Here is a 12111-nt window from a genome sequence, read left to right as displayed (position 1 = left end):
AGTAAAAATCATAAACACATTAGGTATCGACGCGCCCTAAAATGCCCGATCTATAAAAACATAGTAACGGTAATTCACTGCGTTTTACCCCGTAATGGAAAATAGCGCCCAATTCGAAAATGGCATTTTTTTGCCATTTTGAAAAATATAAAAAAATGTAATAAAAAGTAATCAGAATGACGTACAGTTCTAAAAATGCGAGCAATGAAAACACCATCAAAAGTCGCAAACAATGAAAGCACCCACAGTTCCCTGCACCAAAGTATGAAAATGTTATTGGCGCCAGAAGTTGGCAAAATTAAAAAAAAAAAAAAAGTTTTTGTACAGGAGGTTTTCATTTTTGTAAATGTATGAAAACATAAAACCTATACAAATTCGGTATCCCCACGATTGCACCGACCCAAAGAATAAAGTAGACATGTCATTTGTGGCGCAAAGTGAAAGCCGTAAAATCCAAGCCCACAAGAAAACGTTGCAAATGCGTTTTTTCACCATTTTCAATGTATTTGGAATTTTTTTCCCCGCTTTCCAGTACACGCCATGGAATATTAAATACCGTCACTATGAAGTGGCGAGTGAAAAATTGGAAGTGAAAAAACTAAAAAGGGTCATGTCTTTAAGGGGTTAAAAAAAAAATCAGCAGAGAGGAGTCATTTTCCTGAGATTAGTCAAGTTTAGAGTCAACAGGGGGAGTGCAACTTTAAACCCCTTCTTTCGCTCTATAGTACCTATTAATATAATAATTCCTTTATTTATATAGCGGATACAGATTACGCAGCACTTCACATAGCTTGCCTACATAAATATATTATAAAAAATAAATAAAAAATATATATATATATACATATAATGTACACAGACATACACATTTTTTTTGTGTCAGATTAAAGATAAAAATATCACCTTTCAGATCACATCAGATTTCATTTTTTTTAACTACCTGTATCTCTGGTACTATGTATCACAGAACCACAAGCCTGAAAGATTGAATAGTGAGAATCTTATTTTTGATATGGCACCAGCAGCATGATTCTAGGCCTTATGGAGCCCAAGATATGGATGTCTGAACTGACACTCCATCTGCAGCCTCTAAACTTGACTCATCTAAGGCAAAATATGACTCTTCTCAGCCAATTTTCATGTGACTGGAGGATTTTTGTCATAGGTTTGCAGGGGAGAATTCAAATAAAAAAAAGAGGGAATAATTGAAAGGACATTTGCTCCTCAACCTGTGGGGGCTAGTAGTTTAGTGGTGTAAAATCTGGTAACAAGACTATAAAATGAAACCTCAACTCCTACAAAAAGAGCATAAAAATGTAACAAGAACCAAACATGACAGACCTGAAAACTGAAAATAAAACAAAACTATTCTGTGTGACTGGAATATAGTCTACGGATACAGGATTCATTCATAAAAAGACGTGTTCATATCCGAGCGCCGGAGTCATTACTCACATCTGTAACATTACTGCTTGGACGCGATCCATCTCCGATGATGTAATCCGAGCGCTCGTGGTCAGAGGAGTAAGTATCCAGCTCATTAATCTGCAGACAGAAAATGGTATCTGTGCATTCAGGACAATATTTCTATTCTTGCACATCACAAGCTTCTGGGACTTAGTCTTAGGCTACATTCACACTGCCGTTGCCCGCCCCTACCGTACTGTAGCGGGCAACGGCAGTGTACGGGGAGAGGAGGAGGAGGTGAGCGCAGCTCACCCCTGCCCCTCTCCATAGGAAGTAATGGTGCACGGCGCCGTATTACGGGAAAAGATAGGACAGGTCCTATCTTTTTCCCGGGTACGGAGCGGTACGGTGCCGCACGTGTGCTGCCCCGTACCGCTCCCGTAGGGCGCCGTGCGACCATTGCCGTCTATGGAGGACGTATATCGGCCGTATATACGTCCTCCATACGGTCGTGTGAATGTAGCCTTAGTAAAAATCCTCCACAGGATTTAAGTATTGAATATCTATACAATCATACCTCTGTTTGAGTAGCAAGTAGCAGCAGGACTGTGAGAAGTGAACTATTAATACAGATTTGCAGCTATGCAAGTGCACTGGGCAGGACTTTCAGCCTGAAGAGCCCTCTGCTCTGATTGGCTGTTGTAATCCAACCATAGTCCTACTCATAGCAGAGGGGAGGGGCTGGGAAGCAGAAAGCTCTTCTGGATGAAAGACCCACCCAGTAAATTTCCAAAGCTACAGGCCAAAATTTAAAGTTCACTTTTTGGTCCTGCTGTGACCAACTATGCACATATTTATGGTTTCACAGTTTTTCAGACAGGACTGCTACCTCAAAGGCACCATGACATGAGAGTTATGGGGGTTGCGATCCGGACGTAAAATTTGCATCCAAATCATGGCTGCCATGGAGGTCTATGGCGCACGGTCACAATGCGGTGAGTAATATTGTGACAGAGCCAGGCGGCCGCCTTGCAAGATATGGGACATGTCATGTATTTTACGGTGGCCGCTTGGCTATCTATAGAGAGGGGAGGGGTGAGGAGAGCTCCCCCCTCCTCTCTCCTGCACCAGGCTGCATGTCCGTCTGGTTTGCAGCCCGATTGAGCACACTTATGTACAATAGGCCTTACATTGCCCACATTTTTAGATTTATTTTTAAGGAGTTTTTCCATGTCAGATGTTTAGATACGAAGCAATCGATAGTCTGAGCCATAGCTATAAGGTAAAATCTGCACTTTGAGGCCTAGTTATAATTCCTGTCACTACTGACCTGTGTGGGGGATTTGGTTTTACATAGTTGTTCTTGAAGCTGTTGTATGTGTTTCTTGGTGTCCTGGATTTCCTTAAAGAGCCGCGTAGACGGTGAGCTGTTGTACTCCTCCTGGGAAGACTAAAGCGAAAAGTAAAAAAGTCAGACCACATGGAACAAAAGAAGCCCCCAGAGCCTTGTGTATACCTCAACGTACACCTACCTGCAATTGTTCCTTTTCCTTCTGCAGCATCTTCTTCAGGATGTCCAACTTCTGATTGTGCACAATATTGTTCTCCTCCTAGAAAAGGGAAAATATTTGATCATCCGTCTAAAATTATAATCCAAACCTTACATAAAGGGTTAACAGTTATGAGCGATGGTGCTAGAGGTCTCCCATAAGAACACAATAGATTTCTGTCTCTCAAGTGCAGAGGGGAGCGTTTAAAGTTTACATTTTAGGATGGGTCCTAGTACTTACCCCCATTAATATGGGGCTGGTTATTCGTTCTAAGGGCCCGTGTCCATGATTCAAGGGTGACAAGTGCAATGGAGAGAATGGATCGCTTTCAGATAAGGGGATGTGCGGAGATCCAGGAGGTCGGCCTTGAACTGTTAGAGCCACGTAGGAGCCGGCTGGGAGAAAAACAAAAACATAGAGTTAAAAATATAGATTATTATTTTTAAGTATTATTATTAACAAACAATAATTATATTTTTAATAATAACAATAATGATAATAATTAATAATTATTATTTTTAATACAATATAATACTACTAATAATGAAATTATTATTTTTAATATATTTATATATACCCAAAAAAAAAAAAAACTTCTCAGGTGTCAAATAATATATTGGGAAACCTTTAAAGAGGGCTCTGTTAAAAATTCCCTAAAGCATTCGGAGAAATATGTGTTTACAATTGTTTACAATGATGTTTATACACTCACGGTAAAACAATAAAGATAAAAGGGGGGGGGGCGGGGATTAAACAGCAAAACAAAAAAAAAATAAAAACACTCACACTTTATAAGCTTTACAACTTCAAGATGATTGGAGTGCGTGACCAAGGTCCCATTAACCTGAAAAAAAAAAAAAAAAATTAGCGGGATTATACAATCTTTGAGATTTCATTATATTCGTTTTGTTTGCAACACATGAGTGGAGGAACGATCAATGGCTCTCCGTCAGCGATTGGCTGAAGGTCACATGCACATAAACAACTTTGGTGGAAGGTTGGAGGCGACGACTGGAGAATTATAGGGGTTGACAGATTAAGTAAAGAAATATAAATAATGTAGTTAACCGGGGGGTGGGCTGCATTAAAAAAAAAAAAAAAAAAAAAAAAAACTACGGTAGTACTTACCTCGTCCGGTGCTCCTAGTGTTCTGCTCCGCACTCCGGCCCTTGTTCTTCAGGCCGCGCCCCCTACTGTAGCTTCCGTCCGGCAGGACATGCCCATCCATCACCATCCACAAAGAGGGGCACGGGAACGCTGGACGAGGTAATTTTTTTATGCAGCCCACCCCAACACCTAGGCTTTTTTTCCACTTAGTCTCAGATAACCGCTTTAAAGTCTTATAGTGCCACTGGGACAGGGTATGTAGCAGTACTGCGCATGTGAGTGAATGGCTGTAGCAGTACTGCGTATGTGAGTGAATGGCGGTAGCAGTACTGCGTATGTGAGTGAATGGCGGTAGAAGTACTCCGTATGTGAGTGAATGGCGGTAGCAGTACTGCGCATGTGAGTGAATGGCGGTAGCAGTACTCCGTATGTGAGTGAATGGCGGTAGCAGTACTGCGTATGTGAGTGAATGGCGGTAGAAGTACTCCGTATGTGAGTGAATGGCGGTAGCAGTACTGCGCATGTGAGTGAATGGCGGTAGCAGTACTGCGCATGTGAGTGAATGGCGGTAGCAGTACTCCGTATGTGAGTGAATGGCGGTAGCAGTACTGCGCATGTGAGTGAATGGCTGTAGCAGTACTCCGTATGCGAGTGAATGGCGGTAGCAGTACTCCGTATGCGAGTGAATGGCGGTAGCAGTACTGCGCATGTGAGTGAATGGCGGTAGCAGTACTCCGTATGTGAGTGAATGGCGGTAGCAGTACTCCGTATGCGAGTGAATGGCGGTAGCAGTACTCCGTATGTGAGTGAATGGCTGTAGCAGTACTGCGCATGTGAGTGAATGGCGGTAGCAGTACTCCGTATGCGAGTGAATGGCTGTAGCAGCACTGCGTATGTGAGTGAATGGCGGTAGCAGCACTACGTATGTGAGTGAATGGCTGTAGCAGCACTGCGTATGTGAGTGAATGGCTGTAGCAGCACTGCGTATGTGAGTGAATGGCTGTAGCAGCACTGCGTATGTGAGTGAATGGCTGTAGCAGCACTACGTATGTGAGTGAATGGCTGTAGCAGCACTGCGTATGTGAGTGAATGGCTGTAGCAGCACTGCTTATGTGAGTGAATGGCGGTAGCAGCACTACGTATGTGAGTGAATGGCTGTAGCAGCACTGCGTATGTGAGTGAATGGCTGTAGCAGTACTGCGTATGTGAGTGAATGGCTGTAGCAGCACTGCGTATGTGAGTGAATGGCTGTAGCAGCACTGCGTATGTGAGTGAATGGCTGTAGCAGTACTGCGTATGTGAGTGAATGGCTGTAGCAGCACTACGTATGTGAGTGAATGGCTGTAGCAGCACTGCGTATGTGAGTGAATGGCTGTAGCAGTATTGTGTGGGACTACCAGACAATTTGTAATTTGTGTGAAATATATTTTTCCCTTTTTTTGATGCCTAAATCTGGGGAGAGTCTTATAGTAAGGGGCGTCGGGCAGTCTGGGTCTGATACTACAAGATAACATGGTTTTTCAATGAACATTTAGGAATTAACCATTTAGAAAGAAATGTATAATATAATAATTCTTTATTTATATAGCGCACACTGATTAGGCAGCGCTGCACAAGCATGTCTAATTGGTCCCTGTCCCCATGGGGCTCACAATCTAAACAACCTAACTGTATGTTTTGGAGTGTGGGAGGAAACCGGAGTACCCGGAGGAAACCCACGCAAACACGGAGAGAACATACAAAATCTTTGCAGATGTTGACCTGTGTGGGATTCGAACCCAGGACCCCAGTGCTGCAAGGCAGAAGTGCTACTCACTCAGCCACCGTGCCGCCCTAGTGTATTTCCTTGCAATGTATTACAGGGCAGTAACATACATGTTGCATCAGTAAACTATACACAATTCACAATACGATGTGACACAAGACACCATACAAGAAATGCATTTTACCTTAATAATACGATCTCCCGTCTGCACCCCGGCTCGCATGGCCGCTCCATCTAAAGCACAGAGCAGGGAATTAGTCATGAAAATTAACCCCCTTCCATAACCATGAACAGTTTAGTACAGCTACATTTCTGGATACATTACAGAACATGTACAGTTGTGCTCAAAAGTTTACATACCCCTTGCAGAATTTTGGCCTTTTTTCCGAAAATATGAATCATCGCATAAAAAAAGAAAAGAAAAAATTCCCACTCATGGTTAGGGGTTGGGTGAAGCTACACCCCACCACTAACCATTAATGTTATCATTCATATTCTCTGAATAAAAAGGCAAAATTCTGCAGGGGTATGTAAACCCAACAGTAAAGCACAACTATATCACTAGTGAAACAATCCTCTTTGATGACTCTATGCTCAAAAAACTACCAAAAAAAAGTTCATGGAGGCAAGTGTGGATAGGTAGTGGCCCTGGAGCTTTGTTTATCCATATGTTTTAGTGTGTCAGTAGCAGCAGGACTGGGGAAATTGATTTTATATTCCATGATTGTAGCTGGACTTGAAGCATGCCCTCACATTATTTTGTCACTGCTCTGAGTAAAAGCTGTTGCGGGCTAATGGTTGAAGAGTACAATACAGAGAGGAAAGACTTAATGCAGAAATGACAGCAGTGTGAGGAGAATCCTGCAGCGGGCGAGTCCAGCTACAATACTGGAAAATAAATGTTTGTTGTTGTTGTTGTTTTTTTTTTTAAACAGTTGTGCTGCTACTAACATAATAAGGCATGGTTACACAGATCTCCATGTCTGGAGATAGGCAACATTATCTGCACCTTTGTATGGTCAAGTTGGAGGAAATGATGTACTGGATGACTACACAGCGGACTGGGAACGACCATAGGACTCTTCAACTGTCAGCCAAAATTTAAATAAGTTGTCATAGGTGAATTTTCCAATAACAAAAGTGAAAATGTAGAAAAACATTTAAAATATTTATGCAAATTAGACATGTGACACACCACGGGCGTGGCATTGAGTTCCGATGCCCCTTCTCTTGCAGAGTTTCTCAGGAAACGGATCAATAGAACCCGACTTTAGGTGTCAAGAAAGGGTGCATCAGATCTTGTGGCCACGCCCATAGTGCACCGATCTGCTAATTTGCATAATAACTAAAAAGAAAAAAAGTTCTTTCTACGCACAGGCCATAAGTAAGATATGCTTATGATTCACCACATTTCACCTACCAGAAAATATCTTTATTTTTATGGGTGACCGGGGGGAGCCGACAACGTCCCTTTAAATCCGACTCGTCTAATTTAGATGTTATAATTACCATTTGATATTTCCGGACAAGGCATAACTAAACGATCCCCGCGGTGCTAAGAATAGCACTCTGGGACCGTAGCGTAATTTAGTTGAAATTAGGATTTATGATCACGTCTAGTGACTCCTGGAGGACCCTTTATACTATGCCTCCAGCATTAAACATGGCTTGGTCTTCTATTAAGCGCGTATTAGGATGTATATCAGGGAGCGCTAATGAGAACGAGCGCAGTCGCCTTCATTATTCACATTACCGGCGGAGGTCTACCTCACAAAAGAGGCAACAAAAGACAAAGCTCAACAAAAAGGTTACGAGTTTTCCACCGCGGGCAGAGTCTAATAAACCAGATTTGTGCTCTATCGAATAAGAAATAAAGCCCTACGGTGCTCCTAATAAACTCTACAAAGGATAGCAAAGTGCCGGCGGGCTGAGAGAGGTGTCTCGCACTGCGCTCCTAATCCGATAACATCTGCTCTTCACCATAAAATAATAATATCCCTAGGCAGAGGGGAGAGAAACAATATCTGACAAAAAGCGTCAGAACAACAAATACCACGGAGAGGAGTCAACGTGATACTTTTACGACAAATCTTCGAGGCTTACCTTCCTTCACCGACTGAACAAAGACGGGGTTATCACCGCTGACCGTCAGCCCAAAGCCATTCTCGTCTCTCTGTATGATCACACAGCGCTGGACTAAACCTGCGCGGGGGGAAGAGGCAGAGCGTTACACAGCGGCAGTGCAAAAGCTGGACCGAAAGGCTGTGAATGATCTGGACACACGACATGAAAAGCTTCACAAGACTTTGTTAAAGGGAAGCCGTCACCTAAATGCTGGGCAAGGCTTTAGTCAGGAAGTTCAAGTAACCCATAAGAAGCATGTAAATCTGCAGGTAGAATATTATAGAGCAGTAGGGGCTGAGCAGATTGTACATAGTGTCCTATCTGCAGGCAGAATGTTATAGAGCAGGAGGAGCTGAGCAGATTGTACATAGTGTCCTATCTGCAGGCAGCATGTTATAGAGCAGGAGGAGCTGAGCAGATTGTACATAGTGTCCTATCTGCAGGCAGCAAGTTATAGAGCAGGAGGAGCTAAGCAGATTGTACATAGTGTCCTATCTGCAGGCAGCATGTTATAGAGCAGGAGGAGCTGAGCAGATTGTACATAGTGTCCTATCTGCAGGCAGCAAGTTATAGAGCAGGAGGAGCTAAGCAGATTGTACATAGTGTCCTATCTGCAGGCAGCATGTTATAGAGCAGGAGGTGCCGAGTAGTTTGTACATAGTGTCCTATCTGCAGGCAGCATGTTATAGAGCAGGAGAAGTTAATCAGTACATGGTGCATGATGCTGTAGTCTAGTTTAAATGGAGGGTAGTCATCATCCTGCCTCAGAGTCATTAAACACGTCAATAACAGTTTGCCAAATTGTAGCACAATTTAGCAAATAAACATTTTCCATTTTCAACACAAATTAAGGCTGCAAAAAAAACAAAAAAAAAACAAGTGCAAGCATAAACATATATTTCTGAATTGACAAGTGACTAAGCACTAATTTCATTGGATAGGAAGTGATTTTCTTGGAAAACATGGGAAAGCACATCACAACACATATACAGTACAGACATATTACATAGCTGAGTGGTATAACAGGGGAAACCCAGAATATCCAGACACACCAGAAAAATGGGAGAAAAAAAAATCACTACTAAAAAAAGGAAGAAGTACTGAGAAACTACTGAAATCAAGTAGCTTATGTAAATCAACCATCATGATAAACCAGGGGCACTTACTCATAGATCCAGGCACCGGGACTGTGACTTTTATAATTACTGTATTCAAATTTGCCTATAGGGCTACTGGAGCAGTTCCCAGAGCCCCTCAGTGCTGTAGTTTTACAGAATGTTAACGCTGTGCAGAAGCACTTCCCCCCCTCCCACTGTGTGATTTTACAGCAAGCAAAGGGAGACCGTGTAGAATCTTGTGAAACTACAGCACAGAGGGTTTCTGGTGACGCCCTTCTGGCTCATTAGCATAATTACATAAGATTACCACAGTCACGGTGCCTGGATCTATGAGTACCGTATTTTTCTGACTATAAGGCTCACGGTAAGTGTCCCTGGTTTATAAAGATGGATTTTGATGGTAGATTTCCCTATTAGCTGAAAGTGAACAACCCCTTTAATAATCAGTCACTTTTCTGTTGTGGGTGTTAATTATTTTTTTCCTTTTTTCGTTGAAATCTATCGGCTAAAAATCCTCAAACAAATTTTGCATTAATGTCAATTTCATGCAGAATTTTCTCGGAAATGATTTCTTCCGACAAAAAAATTAAGAAAAACCACATGCAAATCTGCAACAAAAACACACTACACAACAGAAATCCACATTGCAACCCTCTATGTGTGCAGTTGGTCTTGGGGTATGTTCACACGGGGATACTATACTGGCTGTCGGGTTTTTCAGGCACAGATTATGGATTGCACTTGGGACATCAGACGCATCTTTTATCCATGAGGGGACTCGAAAGTCTGTTAGGTTCATCCTCACCCTTCCTATTGGAACCGGCCAGGTCACAGTGTGGATAGGGGATATTTATCATCAAGGTTCTGAGGTAAAACTGTTCTAGTTGCCCAAGGAAACCAATCAGAGCTCAGCTTTAATTTTATAATGAGCTGTGGGAAAATGAAAGCTGAGCTCTGATTGGTTTCCATGGGCAACTAGAACAGTTTTACCTCAGAACCTTGATGATAAATCTCCCCTGAGATAAAACTGTTCTAGTTGCCCATGGAAACCAATCAGAGCTCAGCTTTCATTTTATAAACAGCTGTGGGGAAATAAAAACAGAGCTCTGATTGGTTGTCATGGGCAACTAAACAGTTCTGCTCCAAGAGACTTATGATTAATCTCCCGACCACAATGGAACTGATGATCAGTCAGATCACCGCCAACCTGTACAGTACAGTCGTGTGCATGGGGTGCCCTTAGGCTCAGTGCATTTTCAATTGCGAAAAAAAACCATAAAAATAAGGAGACAGAGTTTACCAAGGAGATTTGTAATAAAAGCACAGGAGTCCTGGTTACTGGTCATGGACCGTGCCTTGGGGCAACCTATAAGAAGCTGTAACAGAGATTTGGTGGGATACAAAAATATAAAGTTTATAAGAAAATGTTGGGGAAACTGTTTGGAGGACCGGTGGAGGATCAAGGGCAGATTAAGACTGAGCTGTAGGAATATTATAGCCCCTACAAGTCTGGAATCACTTCCTACATATTGTACTAGAATCAGCTCCTTGGGGAATGGAGGAGGCGTCCCTTCTGTCTGCTTTTAGGACCTTTGGAGGACCTTCAAAAGGTCCTGAAATGGCTCTTGTGGACATGTGTATTGAGAGGAGGAACAGATGTAAGATGATTTCATGGGTGAAGATCCTTCTCAGTATAGAATTTGGTGGGTGGTTTTGGTGGCCATGGGCCCCCCGAAAGGCTTGGGCCCTGGGCTACCGCCCAAACTACCTATTTTATAATCCACTAGAGTAGAGGATGATCACTTCTCAATAAAAACAGCAGACGGTGCTGCTCCCTGGGAGGTATTAGTTTAGTTACAATGCCTTTGTCTAGCATAGTGACTTCACATGGTTCAACTCTGATCCATGAATGTAGAAACACAGGCATTTCCCGAGGGTTCACTTACTATTTTCATTCAGCTGTAAGCACCCACTGCGGGCAGAGTATGTAAGATGACCAGCATGTGTAGGGGCATCCTTATAGTTATGTCTACTCTACAGGTGCGTAACTTTAGGGAGTGCAGAGGGTGCGATCACCCAAGAGGTTTAGGGGGCCCTTATGGTGTCACTTTCCCATATGAGAAGACTATTACTAGAAGCCATACATTATAGTCGGGGGCCTGGCACAGACTTTGCACTGGGGCCCATCAGCTTATAGTTACGCCACTGCTACTCTACTTCCACACAGCAGGTGAACCAAGCCAGAATGTATATTCAAGCAAAGATTTTAAAGGAGTTTCCACATTTCTGGTGAAACATTCGAGCAAATCTCCCCCGAAGGCTTCACCACACTGCGGCTCTAAAAATGTGGACAAATTAAAGAAAAAAATTATTTGTGAGAATTTCATAACAATTAGATGCCGCTTCCTCAACATGTAAACTTGTAAAAATGTTATTTTTTTTTTTTTTAAATAACCAGCTGGTGACTGTGACCCAGTAGGATAAATGATTGGCTGCTGTGTCGACAAAATTGTTTGAGTCAGGAAGTCAACACAGGAACGGCAAGTGCAGAGCATCGTGGAACCGAGTCGGAAACTGGAAGTTTTAATTTATTTATTTAAATTATTTTGTGTGGTTCGGGCGCAAAGAGATTTACTTCCATGGTAAACCCCTTCAAATCAGTGTTTCACGTGTTTATATATTAAAAAATAAATAAATAAATAAAATAAACTACAAATCTCAACATTACATTATGGTTCCAAAAAGTCTTAAAATGTAAAGATCAAATTCTTGGAAAACAGATCCACTTTTTGACAAACTCCGAAAATATAGATTCAAAACAATTCAGAATTAGAAAGATGGGAAATTTACTGTTCCATAATTTAGCTTAAACTGAAATGAGAATCAGCTGGGGTTAGATAAAAATAGTCAAACTCTCCAACTTCAAAATCAGAGTCTAATAATAAAATGTGGACGGGCCACTTCTCCTCAACACTGGAAGAATTTTCTTTTTTTTCTTAAAGGAACCCGTCAGCAGAATTTGACCCAATAAATCACAAAC

At 42.2% G+C, this 12111-nt stretch overlaps 1 protein-coding gene across 4 annotated transcripts in view; it reads right to left on the bottom strand.

The window, feature by feature from the left end:
- Positions 1-12111, bottom strand: part of ARHGEF12 (Rho guanine nucleotide exchange factor 12) — a 97125-nt gene that overhangs the window by 60238 nt on the left and 24776 nt on the right. For all 4 annotated transcript variants that reach the window (XM_072155626.1, XM_072155627.1, XM_072155628.1 and 1 more), the window contains 7 exons: positions 7933-8031; positions 6014-6063; positions 3744-3801; positions 3198-3352; positions 2940-3017; positions 2738-2857; positions 1456-1545 (listed from right to left, as the gene is read on the bottom strand). In XM_072155626.1, coding sequence (XP_072011727.1) covers positions 1456-1545; positions 2738-2857; positions 2940-3017; positions 3198-3352; positions 3744-3801; positions 6014-6063; positions 7933-8031 — 650 coding nt within the window. The remainder of the gene's footprint in view (positions 1-1455; positions 1546-2737; positions 2858-2939; positions 3018-3197; positions 3353-3743; positions 3802-6013; positions 6064-7932; positions 8032-12111) is intronic.

Source organism: Engystomops pustulosus, chromosome 6, assembly GCF_040894005.1.
Source record: "Engystomops pustulosus chromosome 6, aEngPut4.maternal, whole genome shotgun sequence".
In the NCBI taxonomy this organism is placed as follows: domain Eukaryota; kingdom Metazoa; phylum Chordata; class Amphibia; order Anura; family Leptodactylidae; genus Engystomops; species Engystomops pustulosus.
The sequence above is the reverse complement of the archived record's forward strand: the minus strand, read 5'-3'. Positions and strand labels throughout refer to the sequence as shown.